The sequence below is a fragment of the Lemur catta genome, chromosome 9 (genome assembly GCF_020740605.2).
Source record: "Lemur catta isolate mLemCat1 chromosome 9, mLemCat1.pri, whole genome shotgun sequence".
In the NCBI taxonomy this organism is placed as follows: Eukaryota; Metazoa; Chordata; class Mammalia; order Primates; family Lemuridae; genus Lemur; species Lemur catta.
In genome coordinates, this window is record NC_059136.1 from 62,866,442 (window position 1) to 62,880,657 (window position 14,216).

General features: G+C 35.9%; 1 protein-coding gene across 1 annotated transcript in view; it reads left to right on the plus strand.

Moving 5' to 3' along the window:
* The window catches only part of LOC123644585 (DNA repair and recombination protein RAD54B), a 38,730-nt gene extending 32,704 nt beyond the window's left edge, over positions 1-6,026 (plus strand). Inside the window, exons 10-12 of the mRNA XM_045560758.1 lie at positions 262-328; positions 539-739; positions 5,595-6,026. Coding sequence (XP_045416714.1) covers positions 262-328; positions 539-739; positions 5,595-5,812 — 486 coding nt within the window. The 3' untranslated portion in view covers positions 5,813-6,026. The remainder of the gene's footprint in view (positions 1-261; positions 329-538; positions 740-5,594) is intronic.
* Positions 6,027-14,216: the final 8,190 nt, after the last annotated feature.

Sequence of the window (14,216 nt, forward strand, 5' to 3'; positions counted from 1 at the left end):
ACCGTCCCATTCTTTGATGAAGCTATACCCTCTCACTGTTGCATGTTATTTTATAGGATCATGGTGAGTGTTCATCCCTTTCTTTATCCCAGGAAAAAGTCTGAAGTGGGGCATGCTTGGGCATGCCTTGGATTTGTTTTTTTTGAAGCTATAAATAAAATCTAGAATCCCTAATCTTAAAATATATTCCTACAAATTGCATATATGGAAAGGGCCATCAGTTTCTAGTGTACTCTCAGAATTTTATCTTATTTTCTATAGGCAATGTCTAGAGTATGGAGAGATGGTCAGAAACATCCTGTACATATTTACAGACTCCTAACCACAGGTAATAGCCCTTCATTGTGATTTAAAACATGTTAATATATCCTTTATTAAAATTACTTTACTAAAAATTAAAAAAATTTTTTTGTTAGTCTGTGCTTTAATGTGAAGAATATATTATTTTGTTAACTAGTATGCTAATAAACATGTTTTACCTTACAAAAATAATGGATGTAAAGATCTGAAGGAAATCTAATGAATGTTTTCTCTTCAGGTACAATAGAAGAAAAAATCTATCAAAGGCAGATTAGTAAGCAAGGTCTTTCTGGGGCCGTTGTAGACCTAAACAAGACATCTGAACATATTCAGTTTTCTGTAGAAGAACTTAAAAATTTGTTTACATTACATGAAAGTTCATGTTGTGTAACTCATGACCTGCTTGACTGTGAGTGCACAGAAGAAAAAGATCATACAGGTTAGTTGTATTTTAATTGTTAATATATAAAGTTAATTTATCTCTCTTTAGCAGTTGAAAATATTTAAATAAAGAATAACTTTTAACTATTTACATTTGTATATATTAGTTTTCTTTTTCCCTCAGGTCTTAGGGCAACTGCCAGATGGATATTTGAGAAAATATTCAGTAGAACCTTACTCTCTCAATTTAGCTTCTTATTTCTGAATCAGTTGTGAAAAATTGAACTTGTTTAGGGAAATCTTTGAAATCTTGGTATTAATATAATGGCTTTGGAGTCAGAAAACTGTTTTTAATATTTATTTCTTTTTTACAAAAGACATACTCTTAACAGAATAATCCTACTGTTTATATTGTATAGAACTTATTCATAATGGGGTCATACTTTCTGAGGCACTTAGCATGGGCCACTGTACATCTCAGTACTTGAGGTAACTGTTAGTGCTGCTTAAATAAAGCTAAAAACGTCAACTGCAGAATTAGACAGCATTCAAAAAGGAGCTAGTTCAAAAGTAAGACTTGAGCAAGCAAAGTCCAGTTGTTGAAAGTTACTTGATAAATTATATTAAGATAGGTTTAAGAAATTAGACTATATGAGACTGATATGGAAGAATTTATGTTTTATATTAACATAAAATATATTTTATATAAATTTTATATTATATAATCTACATCACATAAAAGTAATAAATGTAATCATGAATAATAATATATAACAATATATTAGATATAATATAATGATGTTTATAGTATATAAAATACATATATGTTTTTATTTTTTAGTGGGTAGATTTTAAATTTCAGATAAATGTTTTCAGGTTTTCTCTTTCTTTATGGTCATTTTGGTAATTTCAAAAAATTGACATTTGGTCCTCTCTACTAAATATTTTTTTCTGTTTTAATAATTTCTTATTTCCTTTCCTCCTTTTTCCTTGTATTTACTCTAACGTTTTTTTTTCTCATTTTTAAGTTTAATACTTAGCTCAGTGATTTTTCAGTCTTCTTTTAAAAAATGGGTATTTAAGACTACAAATTTTTCTCTAAGCTGAATCTCATAATTTTGATATGCAGTCTTTCATTATTCAGAAATATTTTGTATTTTTCATTGTGATTTCTTCTTTGACTCATGAGTTACTTAAAAGTATATTTTAAAATGTATTTTAGTTTTTGTTATTGAATTTTGAGTAATACACTGTAGTCAGAAATATGATCTACATGATATGGATTCTTTGATAACTATTGAGACTTGGTGTATGGTCTAGTATGTCGTCATTTTTTGTAAATATTTCTTCTGTGCATGAAAATCATGTGTATCCTTTTAATTGCTTAGTTTAGAATTCTATCATATTAGTCACATTTTATTATGGAATCAATCTTTTCTTATTTTACAGATTTAAAAATTTACTAATTTAGCTTTTTAATTGGTAATGTATTTACATGGCTCAACTATTTAAAATTATAAAATGTATGTGTGAAAATTCTTCGTTCTACTCTACCCTCATCTGCCTAATTTCTAGCCCTTCTACCCCATAAGAAACCATCATTATTGATTTTTTTGTGTATCCTTCCAGATATATATGTATGCCTATGTAAGCAACTCTGAATATATAGTCTTGCCCAGTTTTCCAATAAAGGATAGCATAGTATATGCATAGTTCTATAGCATATCTTGAGCTTTTTACTTATCATTAGAGAGTTTCGTCATTCTTTCTTTCCCTCGGCTATATAATCCTCCATTGTACTGAGGTATCATAATTTATTTATCTGTCCCCCATAGATGTACAGTTAGGGTCTTTCCAATCAGTATACATTTTTATTCATACATCGTTTTCCATATGTTCAAGTATATCTGTAATGTAAATTATTAGCGTTGCTGATTCAGAGAATATGTGCATTTGTAATTTTAATAGTTATTGCCAAAACGTCCTCTGTTGGATGTTGTATCAAATTATACACCACCAAAACTATTTTAGAATGTCTATTTCCCCATAGCTTTGCCAATTTAGAGGATTATCAAATGTTTGGATTTTTGCCAATCTGATAGTAATAAAATAGTATATTGATACAGTTTTAATTTGCTTTTCTCTTATTATGAGTGAAGTTGAGCATTTTTTCCTATGGGTAAGAACCATATTTCCTTTATGTGAACTATCTCTTCATATTGTTTATCAATTTTAAAAATTAATAACTTATGTCTTTGTTAGGTGTATCTGTTATTGAAAAAAGTATGTTAAAATCTGATGGTATGACAGTGGATTAGTCAAAGTTTATTGTTATTCTGTCATTTTTTGCTTTATATATTTTTCATATCTTCCTTGTGAAATATTTTTCATTATGGTTTATTTTATTGTTTTATAGTGATTGTTTTATCTTTAATGCCTTTTGCTTTCATTTTGTCTTAAGTTAATATATTATACCAGTTTCTTATTGTTAGCATTTGTCTGGTGTGTCTTTTTTCATTCTTTTACCTTCCTTAAATCTCTCTGTGTTCTTATGTTTTAGGTATCTTTCCTGTCAACAGTGTAAAGCTAGATTTTGCCCAGTCTGATAATCTGTTTTAACTAGAACATTTAGTCTATTTACATTTATAATTATTGACATACTTTGATTAATTTCTACTGTCTTTTAATGTTCTTCTTTTTTTTTTTTTAACAAGGGCTTATAGTGGCTGTCAGTCTTTGATTTTTCAGTGTATTTGTTTTTTCTCCCTCTCAAATGCTATCTTTGCTGGGTGTATAATGCTAGTTGATAGGGGTTTTTTTGGTCAGTACTTAGAAGGTATTATTCTAGTGTCTCCTAGATTCTTCAAGCAATCTTGTCATCTCTTTTCTTAAAACTTCAATGATTATGAACACTGATAGGAATTTGGTGATATTAAGGAATGACTTGAGTGTTTTTTTTTAGGTGTGATAAAATTTCGAAAAAGTCTTTACCTTTTAGAAATGTAGGGTGAAATATTTATGAGTGAAATGATATATGTTGTGTATTTATTGCAGCATAATAAGGAAATAGAGTGTGGGGTCTAAATAAAACAAGATTGGCTGTTAGTTGATTAACAGTTATTAAAGGTGGGGGTATATACAGGTTCTTTATTTTTATCCTATTTACTTTTATATTTATTTGAAATTTCCCACAATTAAAAGGTTAAAAATATACAACCTTCAAGCTTCCCATTGCTGTTAGGGTAAATACTACAATTTTTAAAGTGGTAAGTTAGTTAGAGAAGGCTAAATGCTGCATGCAACAAGAAACTAGAAGAGCACGGTGGCCTACCACAACAGAAATATGTTTCTCGCTCATATAACAGGTCACTGTGGGCGTGTAGTAGACAGAGCCAGACTTCTTCTACTGTGGGCTTTTCTATCCCCTTGGGCCTTAGAGTCCTCTGCTGAAATCCCCTGCATTTGCCAGCCATCAGTGAGAGAAGAGAAAGAGTAGAAAATTATGCGGTTTGGGGGATGATTATAGTCCAGATCTGGAAGTGGTGTAGCCACCATTCCATAGGCCAAATTCGGTGGCTACATTGAACTGCAAGGAAGGCTGGGAAATGTGACTAAGTACCCTGAGGACAGAGAAATGGATTTGGTGAATAATGACTTGTTTCTGCCATTCATGTTTTACATAATCCAGTCCTTGAATATGTGCTTCAGCTTGCATGACTCAACTTTTTCTCTTGCATTATTCTTTGCCTTTGGGCATTAGGCTCCTATTAGTTCCTTAGCTGTGCTAATGTCCCTTCCTTTTCATAGTTTTTGTATGTACTTATCCTGGAATGCTTTACCTCTCTTCCCCATCTAGTTCTTGCCTCCTCATCTTTCAGATCTTTTTTTTTTTTGAGACAGAGTCTCGCTTTGTTGCCCAGGCTAGAGTGAGTGCGGTGGCATCTAGCTCACAGCAACCTCAAACTCCTGGGCTCAAGCAATCCTCCTGCCTCAGCCTCCTGAGTAGCTGGGACTACAGGCATGCGCCACCATGCCCGGCTAATTTTTTTCTATATATATTTTTAGTCGGCCAGATAATTTCTTTCTATTTTTAGTAAAGACGGGGTCTTGCTCTTGCTCAGGCTGGTCTTGAACTCCTGACCTCGAGCAATCCACCTGCCTTGGCCTCCCAGAGTGCTAGGATTACAGGCGTGAGCCACTGCGTCCGGCTTCATCTTTCAGATCTTAATAGAACATTTCCTCAGGGAGCCCTTCACTTATACCCCAGACCAGGTCAGCTTCTCTTGTCATATGTGTGATAGTCCCCTGTATCCTTCCTTCATACCCTTTCCTCTAGTTGAAATACAACTCCACAGTCTCTCCTTATCTTCACTTCTAAAATCTGGAAAACTAAAAGACCAAAAGGTTTTTTCCCTTCATAAATTTGCAACAGAATTATTTGTTGGAAAAACCTTACCTAAATTGATGTAATTTTTTCAATAGTCTTTATTTAACCCATTTTACAAGACTATTTATATGACTTGCTGCAGAATATTAATGAGTCTGATTTACAGAGTGCTGACCCAAATTGGGCCAATTATTTTCTGAATTTGGAAACATGTCGGCTCCACAGGTTTTAGCTAATGGATTGTGGACCTGTAGTATTGGGTGATTATTTGTTTAATGTGTATCTCCCCCACTAGACTGTAAGATCCTTGAAATCAGAGATCATGACTATATTTGTTTACCATTTTTGCCCCTAGTTCTTAAATCAATGCATAGTAAACAATTTGTAAGTATTTGTAGACAGAATGAATGAATTAAATTTGTTTTAACTTGAACCATGATGATCAAATGTAACAAAACAAAAAAGTATTGTGTATAGTAGGATATTGGTTGGCCTAAGGATTTTCTCATTGTTTTACTTATTTCAGGTGATTCGTGCGAAAAATTCACTCTCTCTAGACATTGTCAGCTTGGTCCACATCACCAGAAATCTGACTCCCTGAAACCTCTTTCTATGTCCCAGCTGAAGCAGTGGAAACATTTTCCTGGAGATTATTTAAATCTTACAGATCCTTTTCTTGAAAGAATAAGAGAAAATGTGTCATTCTTTTTTCAGAATATAACCAATCAAGCAACTGCCAAATAATGAAAGAGGATTACTTCATGATATTCCTTTGTTCCTGTTTAAAAAATTATTGTAGTAATTAAGTGTAATTTTTGAAAAATCATAGAATTATTTAAATTATAATGTATTTTATTGCATAATATATCATAATTTTGATATAGTCAAAATTGAGTTTAATTTTTTGTATATATTCTTAAATGTTGAAAATGAAACATTAAAGACATGCTTCTATCATATAATTGTTTATTAATAATTATATGATTAATATGCTTTTATTAAGTATCTACTGAGAAATTTTTATAAATAATATGAGAAGGTAAAATAGTTGGTCTCTGCCTTTGGGAAATCTAAGCTGAGGACATAGATATGTGAGAAAGTGGAAAAAGGTGGTAAGTTTAAATTATAGCCCAAGGGAGAAAGAGAATCAGAGGCTAGGATTGCATATGCTAAAGATGTTGACTATAATAGTTGCTGCAGGCAGTTTGAGTGAGAGTATTCATTAGCTTGGGGCAGGAGATGAAGGACTTTGGGACACTTTAGAGCACTAGTTCCTAGTCTGGGACCCCACATTCATGAGGAGTGACATGCAGTCTATAAAGCCATACCCACCAAACATTGTTTAAACACCAAGTAAAGATTTAACTAACATAATTCGAGGGGCTGTCTGGAGTAGTATTAAAAGGAGTTTTAATGCACAAAGCAATCTTTAGAAGACTGATGCCTGCAAAGAAAAAGGAGCTACCCATTTAATCTCCAGTTGAGGCTTCTGTAATCACCTTTTGCTTCCATTTAGGAAAATGTCTTTTATAGTGAACACAGGCATACTTTGGATATACTGTGGGTTTGGTTCCAGACCACTGTAATAAAATGAATATTGCAATAAAGTGAGTTACATAAATTTTTTGGTTTCTCAGTGCATATGTGTTATGTTTATAACATACTATAGTCTATTAAATATGCAATAGCATTATACCAAAACCAAATGCATATATCTTAATTTAAAAATACTTTATTGCTAAAAAATGCTAGTGATCATCTGAGCCTTCAGTGAGTCCTAATCTTTCTGTTGGTGGAGTGTCTTGCCTCAATGTTGATGGCTGCTGACTGATCAGGGTAGTGGTTGCTGAAGGCTGAGGTGGTGGTGTCAATTTCTGAAAATAAGACAACAATGATATTTGCCACACTAATGAAAGATTTCTCTGTAGCATGTGATGCTATTTGATAGCATTTTACCCACAGTAGAACTTCTTTTGAAATTGGAGTCAGTCCTCTCAAAACCTGCTGCTGCTTTGTCAACTAAATTTATGGAATATTTTAAATCCTTTGTTGTCATTTCAACAATGTTCACAGCATCTTCACCAGGAATAGATTCCATCTCAAGAAACCATTCTTTGCTCTTCCATAGGAAGCAACTCCTCATCCATTCAAATTTGATCCTGAGATTGCAGCAATTCAGTCACATCTTCAGGCTCCACTTCTAGTTCTTTTGCTGTTTCTACCACATCTGCAGTTCCCTCCTCCACCGAAGTCTTGAACCATCCATGAGGATTGGAGTCTTCTTCCAAACTCGTGTTAGTGTTGCTAGTATGACTTCTTTCCATGAATCATGAATATTTTTAATGCCCTCAAGAATAGTGAATCCTTTCCAGAAGGTTTTCCATTTACTTTGCCCAGATGCATCAGAGGAATCACTGTGGAAGCTATCACCTTATGAAATACATTTCTTAAATAATAAGACTTGAAAGTTGAACTTACTCTTTGATCTGTGGGTTGCAGAATGGTGGTTGTGTTAGCAGCATGAAAACAGCATTAATCTCCTTGTACATCTCCACCAGAGCTCTTGGGTGACCAGGTGCATTGTCAATGAGCAGTAACATTTTGAAAGGAATCTTCTGAGCAGTAGGTTACAACAGTGGACTTAATAAACTGCTATAAACAGATGTGCTGCCATGCATGCTTTGTTTATGGAGCACAGGCAGAGTAGATTTAGGGTGTAGGATTTGGGGAATGGTAAGTGAGTGTTGCCTTCAACCTAAAGTCATCAGCTGCATTAGACCCTAGCAAGATAGTCATCCTGGTCTTTGAAGCTTTGAGGCCAGGCATTTACTTCTCTCTCTCTCTGAAAGTCCTGGATGGCATCTTCTAATATCAGGCTGTTGTGTCTACATTGAAAACCTGTTGTTTACTGTGGCCACCTTTATCAACAATTTTACTTTATCAACAATCTTCTGGATAACTTGCTGCAGCTTCTCAGTCAGCACTTACTTGCTCTTTTACCTTGCACTTTTATGTTATGAAATGGCTTCTTTCCTTAAAACTCATGAACTGACCTTTGCTAGCTTCCAACTTTTCTTCTGCAGGTTCCTCACCTATCTCAGTCTTCATAGAATCAAAGAGTTAGGGCCTTGCTCTGGGTTAGGCTTTGGCTTAAGGGAATGCTGTGGCTGGTTTGATCTATTCAGACCACCTCTCCATATCACCAATAAGGCTGTTTCACTTATTCGTGTGTTCACTGGAATAGCACTTTTAATTTCCCGCAAGAACTTTTCTTTTGCATTCATAACTTGGCTAACTGATGCAAGAGGCCTAGTTTTTAGCCTGTCTTGGCTTTTGACATGCCTTCTTCACTAAGCTTAATCATTTCTAGCTTTTAATTTACAATGAGTAATGTGTGGCTCTTCCTTTCACCTGAACACTTAGAGGGTATTTTAGGGTTATTAATTGGACTAATTTTAATATTGTTGTGTCTCAGAAAATAGGGAGGCCTGAGGAGAGGGAGAGAGATGGGGTAATTGCTGGTTGGTGGAAGAGTCAGAACACAACATTTATTGATTAAGGTTGCCATCTTATATGGGTGCGGTTCTTTGTATGCCAAAACAATTACAATAGTAACATCAAAGATCACTGATAACAGATATAATAATAATGAGAAAGTTTGAAATATTGCAAGAATTACTAACATGTGACACAGAAACATGAAGTGAGCACATGGCTGTTGGAAAAATGGGGCTGATCGACTTGCTTGACGCAGGGTTGCCACAAACCTTCAATTTGCAAAAAACACCGTGTCTGGGAAGTGCAATGAAACAAGGTATGGCTGTGTTGTCTTGAAATGTTAAATAAAGACTCAATTATGTATCATCAAATATGAGTCCTTTCAATTTGTAGTGCCATACCTGGGCAGTTATACATCTAGGATTCACAAACAGGCAGTTTGGGACCAAATTTGTCAGTGAGGAAGTAGTCAGCTAGTAAGTATAAATGTTGTTTCTTGGCCCCATGCATAGGTTCCATGTATGAAGCTTTATATAAAACTATTTTTTAAGAGACAGGGTCTTGCTGTGTTTCCCAGGCTAGATTCTAACTAAAACTTCTTTCATTGTCTACCTTGCATCATCTATTCTCAGGCATAAAATTCTTTAAAAAAAAAAATTGATAACTGTAGTGCTGCCCAGACTGCCCTCTTCAGGACAAAGGTGCTTTTTTCCCCAGCTGCCCGGAGCATCGCCTGCTGGCCACTCAGCCAAATCTCTCCCCAAGAATAGCCCTCAGCTGAAAGGAGCTGCCTCACCCAAGGTTAGGCTCCTCCCCAGCTTGACTGGCATTCAGAGACTTGTGGATGCAGGGTCAAAGGTCCGTCACCCTTACCTCAACTAGAGACAGCTCTATAAAGGACCATTCCAGCTCCATAGGTAAGGGTGCTGGGACTATTTCAATAACAGAGATGCCTTCCATTCTCCATAAAGTTGTTTTCTAAGTAGTGTAGAAAGTAAACTTCACTCCATCTCTCTGCTTCGCTCTGAAATCTTCTTGAAAGGCTACAATCTCACGTATACTGTATGTGAGTGATTTTGCAGTAGAAATTTTAGAAGAGGCTGAGGTTCATGAGAGAACCCATGTGAGATGGGACAAAGGCGGCATGTGTGACACAGGAGCCCAGAGGCTGAGAAGTGCCGCAGATGGTAAGCCGTCTGGGAATTGAGGAAGGCGTTGGATTTTGACTAGCCAGGGGTTTGTGGGGGCTCAGACTCATTTAATTCAGATGTTAAGGGGCCCTCAGTTAATATCTGAGTTGCATATGTAAAGCACCTTTTTCTATGGCAGAAGCACAATTTATAAGAATTCCCCCCTTTGCTCCCTTTTCTATGTTCCCAGTCCTTAGTAAGCTCTGCTATGTAGGACTTGGCACGCTGTCTGTAATTACTTATTTACCTGGTGCTCTCTCCCATTAGGCTGCATTCTTTGAGGATAGGGATTTCATTTTATAGTATTCTCGGGACCCTGTATGGTCCCTGGCACAAAATAGCTACTTAGTAATTGAATGAATGAATGAGGTATTTTGCCTCTTTTGCTTTCTTAATCATCTTAATCATGTTTCTTGCTCATAGATCTCAGTTTGAAGGTACTTATTAGGCCAGTTGCTGAGCATGGAGCTGTGCTCAACACTGAAGAAAGCAGAGCTAGCAGTTTTTACTTGCCTTCTGGCAGGATACAGACTCTCTTCCCTTTTTGCTTCCATGATCTGTCAATCTGCTGCATGAGCTGACAAAAGCTGTCAGTGCAATGGGTAGTAATTTAAGTCACGTACATAATTCATTTGTAATTACATGAATACACCTTTCACCCAGCTTTATGTGACAATGTTCTTACTCTAAATGACAATGTAGATATATTTCAATCACGTTCTCATTAGGATTGAATTATCAATACTAACTGAATTAAAACATGAGCAGCTCCAATTTTCAGAATTAAAGTTCTGGACAGCCTACTGATCCATTTTACAGGGTGTATGATGAAGGAGCAAGTCCAAAAAACCTAGCTGGCATTTCATTTGAGTGGTGCAGTCATGACATACAATCACATTGCCTGGGCAACTTAGTGTCCTAGTATAATGTTGGCAAGATTGAAATTCTGACTGTGACTTGCGGCAAACAATATGTATAATCAGCAGAGGGCACTGTTTTTCTGAGTTGTTCCCAAATTGATATATTGTGTACTAGAGGAGTTCGTAGATATGTTACTTTGGTGTTCAAGGAAGGATTCAACATGGCTTGTTACAAAGGGATGTTATTGTCCCTTACCTTGTGTGATACGGATTTTTTTGGTTTAGACCAGTTTTCTGTGGCACTCTTGTATAGCTAGCCTGTGTTCTGCTTTCAAATCATTGCAAACTTCCAACCTTGAGATGCTTTGCTGTCCACAAAATCAAATACCAATTCAGGATACAGCCTTTATGATAAAAACTATAGGGGGAAAAGACTTATTGACACAGAACGGTTTGTTGGAATTTGTTACACTTACTTGAAAACCTGAGGTGTTAAGTGTAATTTAATCTTTACAATTTTTTTTAGATTTATAAAAAAAATTATAGATCTTTTTTGAGTAAGAAGATAATGAAATTCTAACAAAGCAGACCAAAATAAATAATTCCTTTATTTTTATTTTTGGAGGAAATGTCAGCAAAATACTGAAGACAGTTTTTGAGTAGTTTTAAAAATGTATGACATCACAGGTATCTACAGCATAAAAATTCCTTTATACCTGCAATATATTTATGATTATGTATTCCTTTTTTATTAAAAATTTCATCTCAAGATGCTATGCATTATTTATGTAGTAATTATAGATGAAGTTAGAATTCAAAATTGGGAGTTAAAACCCTTCCTGAATATTTAATTTCTGGATGTGTCTGTGAGGGGGTTTCCAGAAGAGGAAGACTGAGTAAAGAGGATCACCTCACCAATGTGGGTGGGTATCATCCAATCTGTTGAGGGCCTGAATAGAACAAAAAGGCAGGAAGGGTGAATTTGCTACCTGTGTGAGCTGGAACATGCATCTTCTCCTGCACTCAGACATTGGAGCTCCTGGTTCTCTTCTGGACTCAGACTGGAACTTTGACTATCACCCTTGCCTTCATCTGTCTGGGCCTCTGTAACAAAATGCCATATACTGGATAGCTCATAAACCACAGGAATTTATTTCTCACAGTTCTGAAGGCTGGTGAGTCCAAGATAGAAGGCACTAGTAGAGCCATTGTATGGTGAGGGCTCACTCTCGGTTTTACCCTCAGTTTCCTAGACAGCACTTTCTAGCTGTGTCCTCACATAGTGGAAGGAGCAAGAGGCCTCTCTTGGGCCTCTTTTATTAGGGCACTAATTCCATTCATGAGGACTCTGCCCTTAAGACCTAATCACTTCCCAAAGGCCCCACCTCTTATTGTCACATTGGTGATTAGGCTTCAACATAGGAATTTGGGGGGAACACAAATATTCAGACCATAGCAAACCCCCTTCTTAGGCCTTCAAACTCAGACTGGAACTTACACCATCGGCTCCCTTGGTTCTTAGGCCATCGGACTCAGACTGAATTATACCACTCGCTTTCCTGGTTCTCTAACTGGCAAACAGCAGATGGTGGGACTTCTTGGCTTGCCATTCCCATAATAAATCTCTCTCTATATAGATCTATATATCTCTATCTCTGTTGCTGTCTGTATCTCTGTGTATCTTTACTTCTGTTTCTCTGGACAGCTGTGACCAATACAGACTGTATACCATTGTTTAACATCTGAGTGGAGCAAATTTATAGCTGCTACATTTGCTTAAAGAAAACATATAGGAATATCAATCAAATGCTTCTGTCTCCTACATAATATAATAGTGCTAAGTAAAGGTTTAGTATTTGTAAATCTTTATTTTATTATGTATACAGTATAGCAATTATGGACTAATATAAATAAATGAGAGGTATTGTATACTTGAATATAGGATCAGAGATTTTCTGAAGTACACCAAAATGAACAGGTGAAAATTGAGTGCTTGAAACATAAGTGATAATGTACACTTATTTAGCTTTTTTCATTGTTTATCTGGTTTGCTCCTTACAACAATGCTGGGAGTTGGAAGGAGCAAGTATTCTATTATCTCCATTTTACATATTTAAGGCTTAGAAAGACGAAATGATTATTCAAGATCATTCAATGACAGAGCTGAATCTTGAACACTAACCGCTCTTCTAATTCAAAATTTAAAGTTCTTTCCAGTACACTATCCTGATTTCACCATGCCACGTTCCTGAGATAGATGTATATGTGAGAAGGAAAGTGAACTAATGAGAGTGTTTCTTATCACTTTTCTCTTTTCAAACGAATTCATTAAAGAATTGGGTTTTGGATTGAAGTGTGTGAATTTCCTAAGATCTGAATATTATGCTCAGGAAATGAATTTTCATGTCCTCAGCAGACAGATCAGGACAGAAGACTTTATGTAAATTATTAGCCTTGGGAATATGATGACGGTGAACTTTAGACATCTTTTAAAGTATTAATGCTGTAACATATATATCTTATTTTACTGGGACTTCTTACTCATTTATTCATTTTCTATGTGACAGATATTGTACTAGGTGTGAGGAATACAAAAATGACTGAGACATAGCCTTTTCCCTGAAAGAGTTATCATTTTACTGGGGTGGACATACTTATAAACAGGTGATTTTGATGTGCACAGGCAGCCCTTGAGACCACAAGAGGAAGGGCACCTGACTGACTCTGTGGCCCTGGGAAGGTTTGCTGAGGCAGTGACCACCGAGCTTCCTCCAAAGGGCAAGTCATTTCGTAGAATGGGGGTGGAGTGGGACACAGCATGAGGTGGGGGTAGAAGACCATCTCAACTTCTTATTCCTCATTTTGTTGTTAATTTTTATCTTGACAGAAATATTTGGTACATACAGATGTTTATTCTTTCACAGAACAATAGCAATGACAATTTGCAATTGATACGCTAGATTTGATTACACCACTCATGCTGCTTGGATTGCTCACATTGATAATCCGCTCAAGACATGGTGGGCTGCATCCAGCTTTAAGTTACTTATCTTTTAATCATACAGGGCAGGCAACAAGAAAGCTTGAATTGCAAAAGCAGAGTGGACCTTTTCAGTCTAGCAGGAAAGCTTCCAATGTCCCAGTCACTGCACTGGGGATACATGTGGTCATGAGAGACAAGACAGAGGGTGTGGACAAGCTCCGTTAGTGGGAGCCATCAGCTCTAGGATTCCTTCAGTCTTCTTACCTTGCTAAGGTTGGGAAACAGAACACACACGGAGGTCAAAATATCCCTTTTATTTTTGATAATAGCCTAGCTGATGGACTTGGCTTTACGTCTATTACCCAAGGGGGCTTGTTAATACAGAACTCTGTCCTGCCTGCGAGGAAGTGTTTCCCAGGTAAGCTTCATGGTCTGAAGGCACCGAGGAGAGCTTGTGTTTTTTACAAGCAGACTAATTCCCGGGAGGAAGAAGGTAGAGATATTTCCTTTCTTTTTTGTTTACAATTTTTTTATGAAGGTAAATTTCACATAACATAAAATCCACTACTAAAAATAGTTTATTGAGGTGAAATTTATATAACAAAATTGATCACATT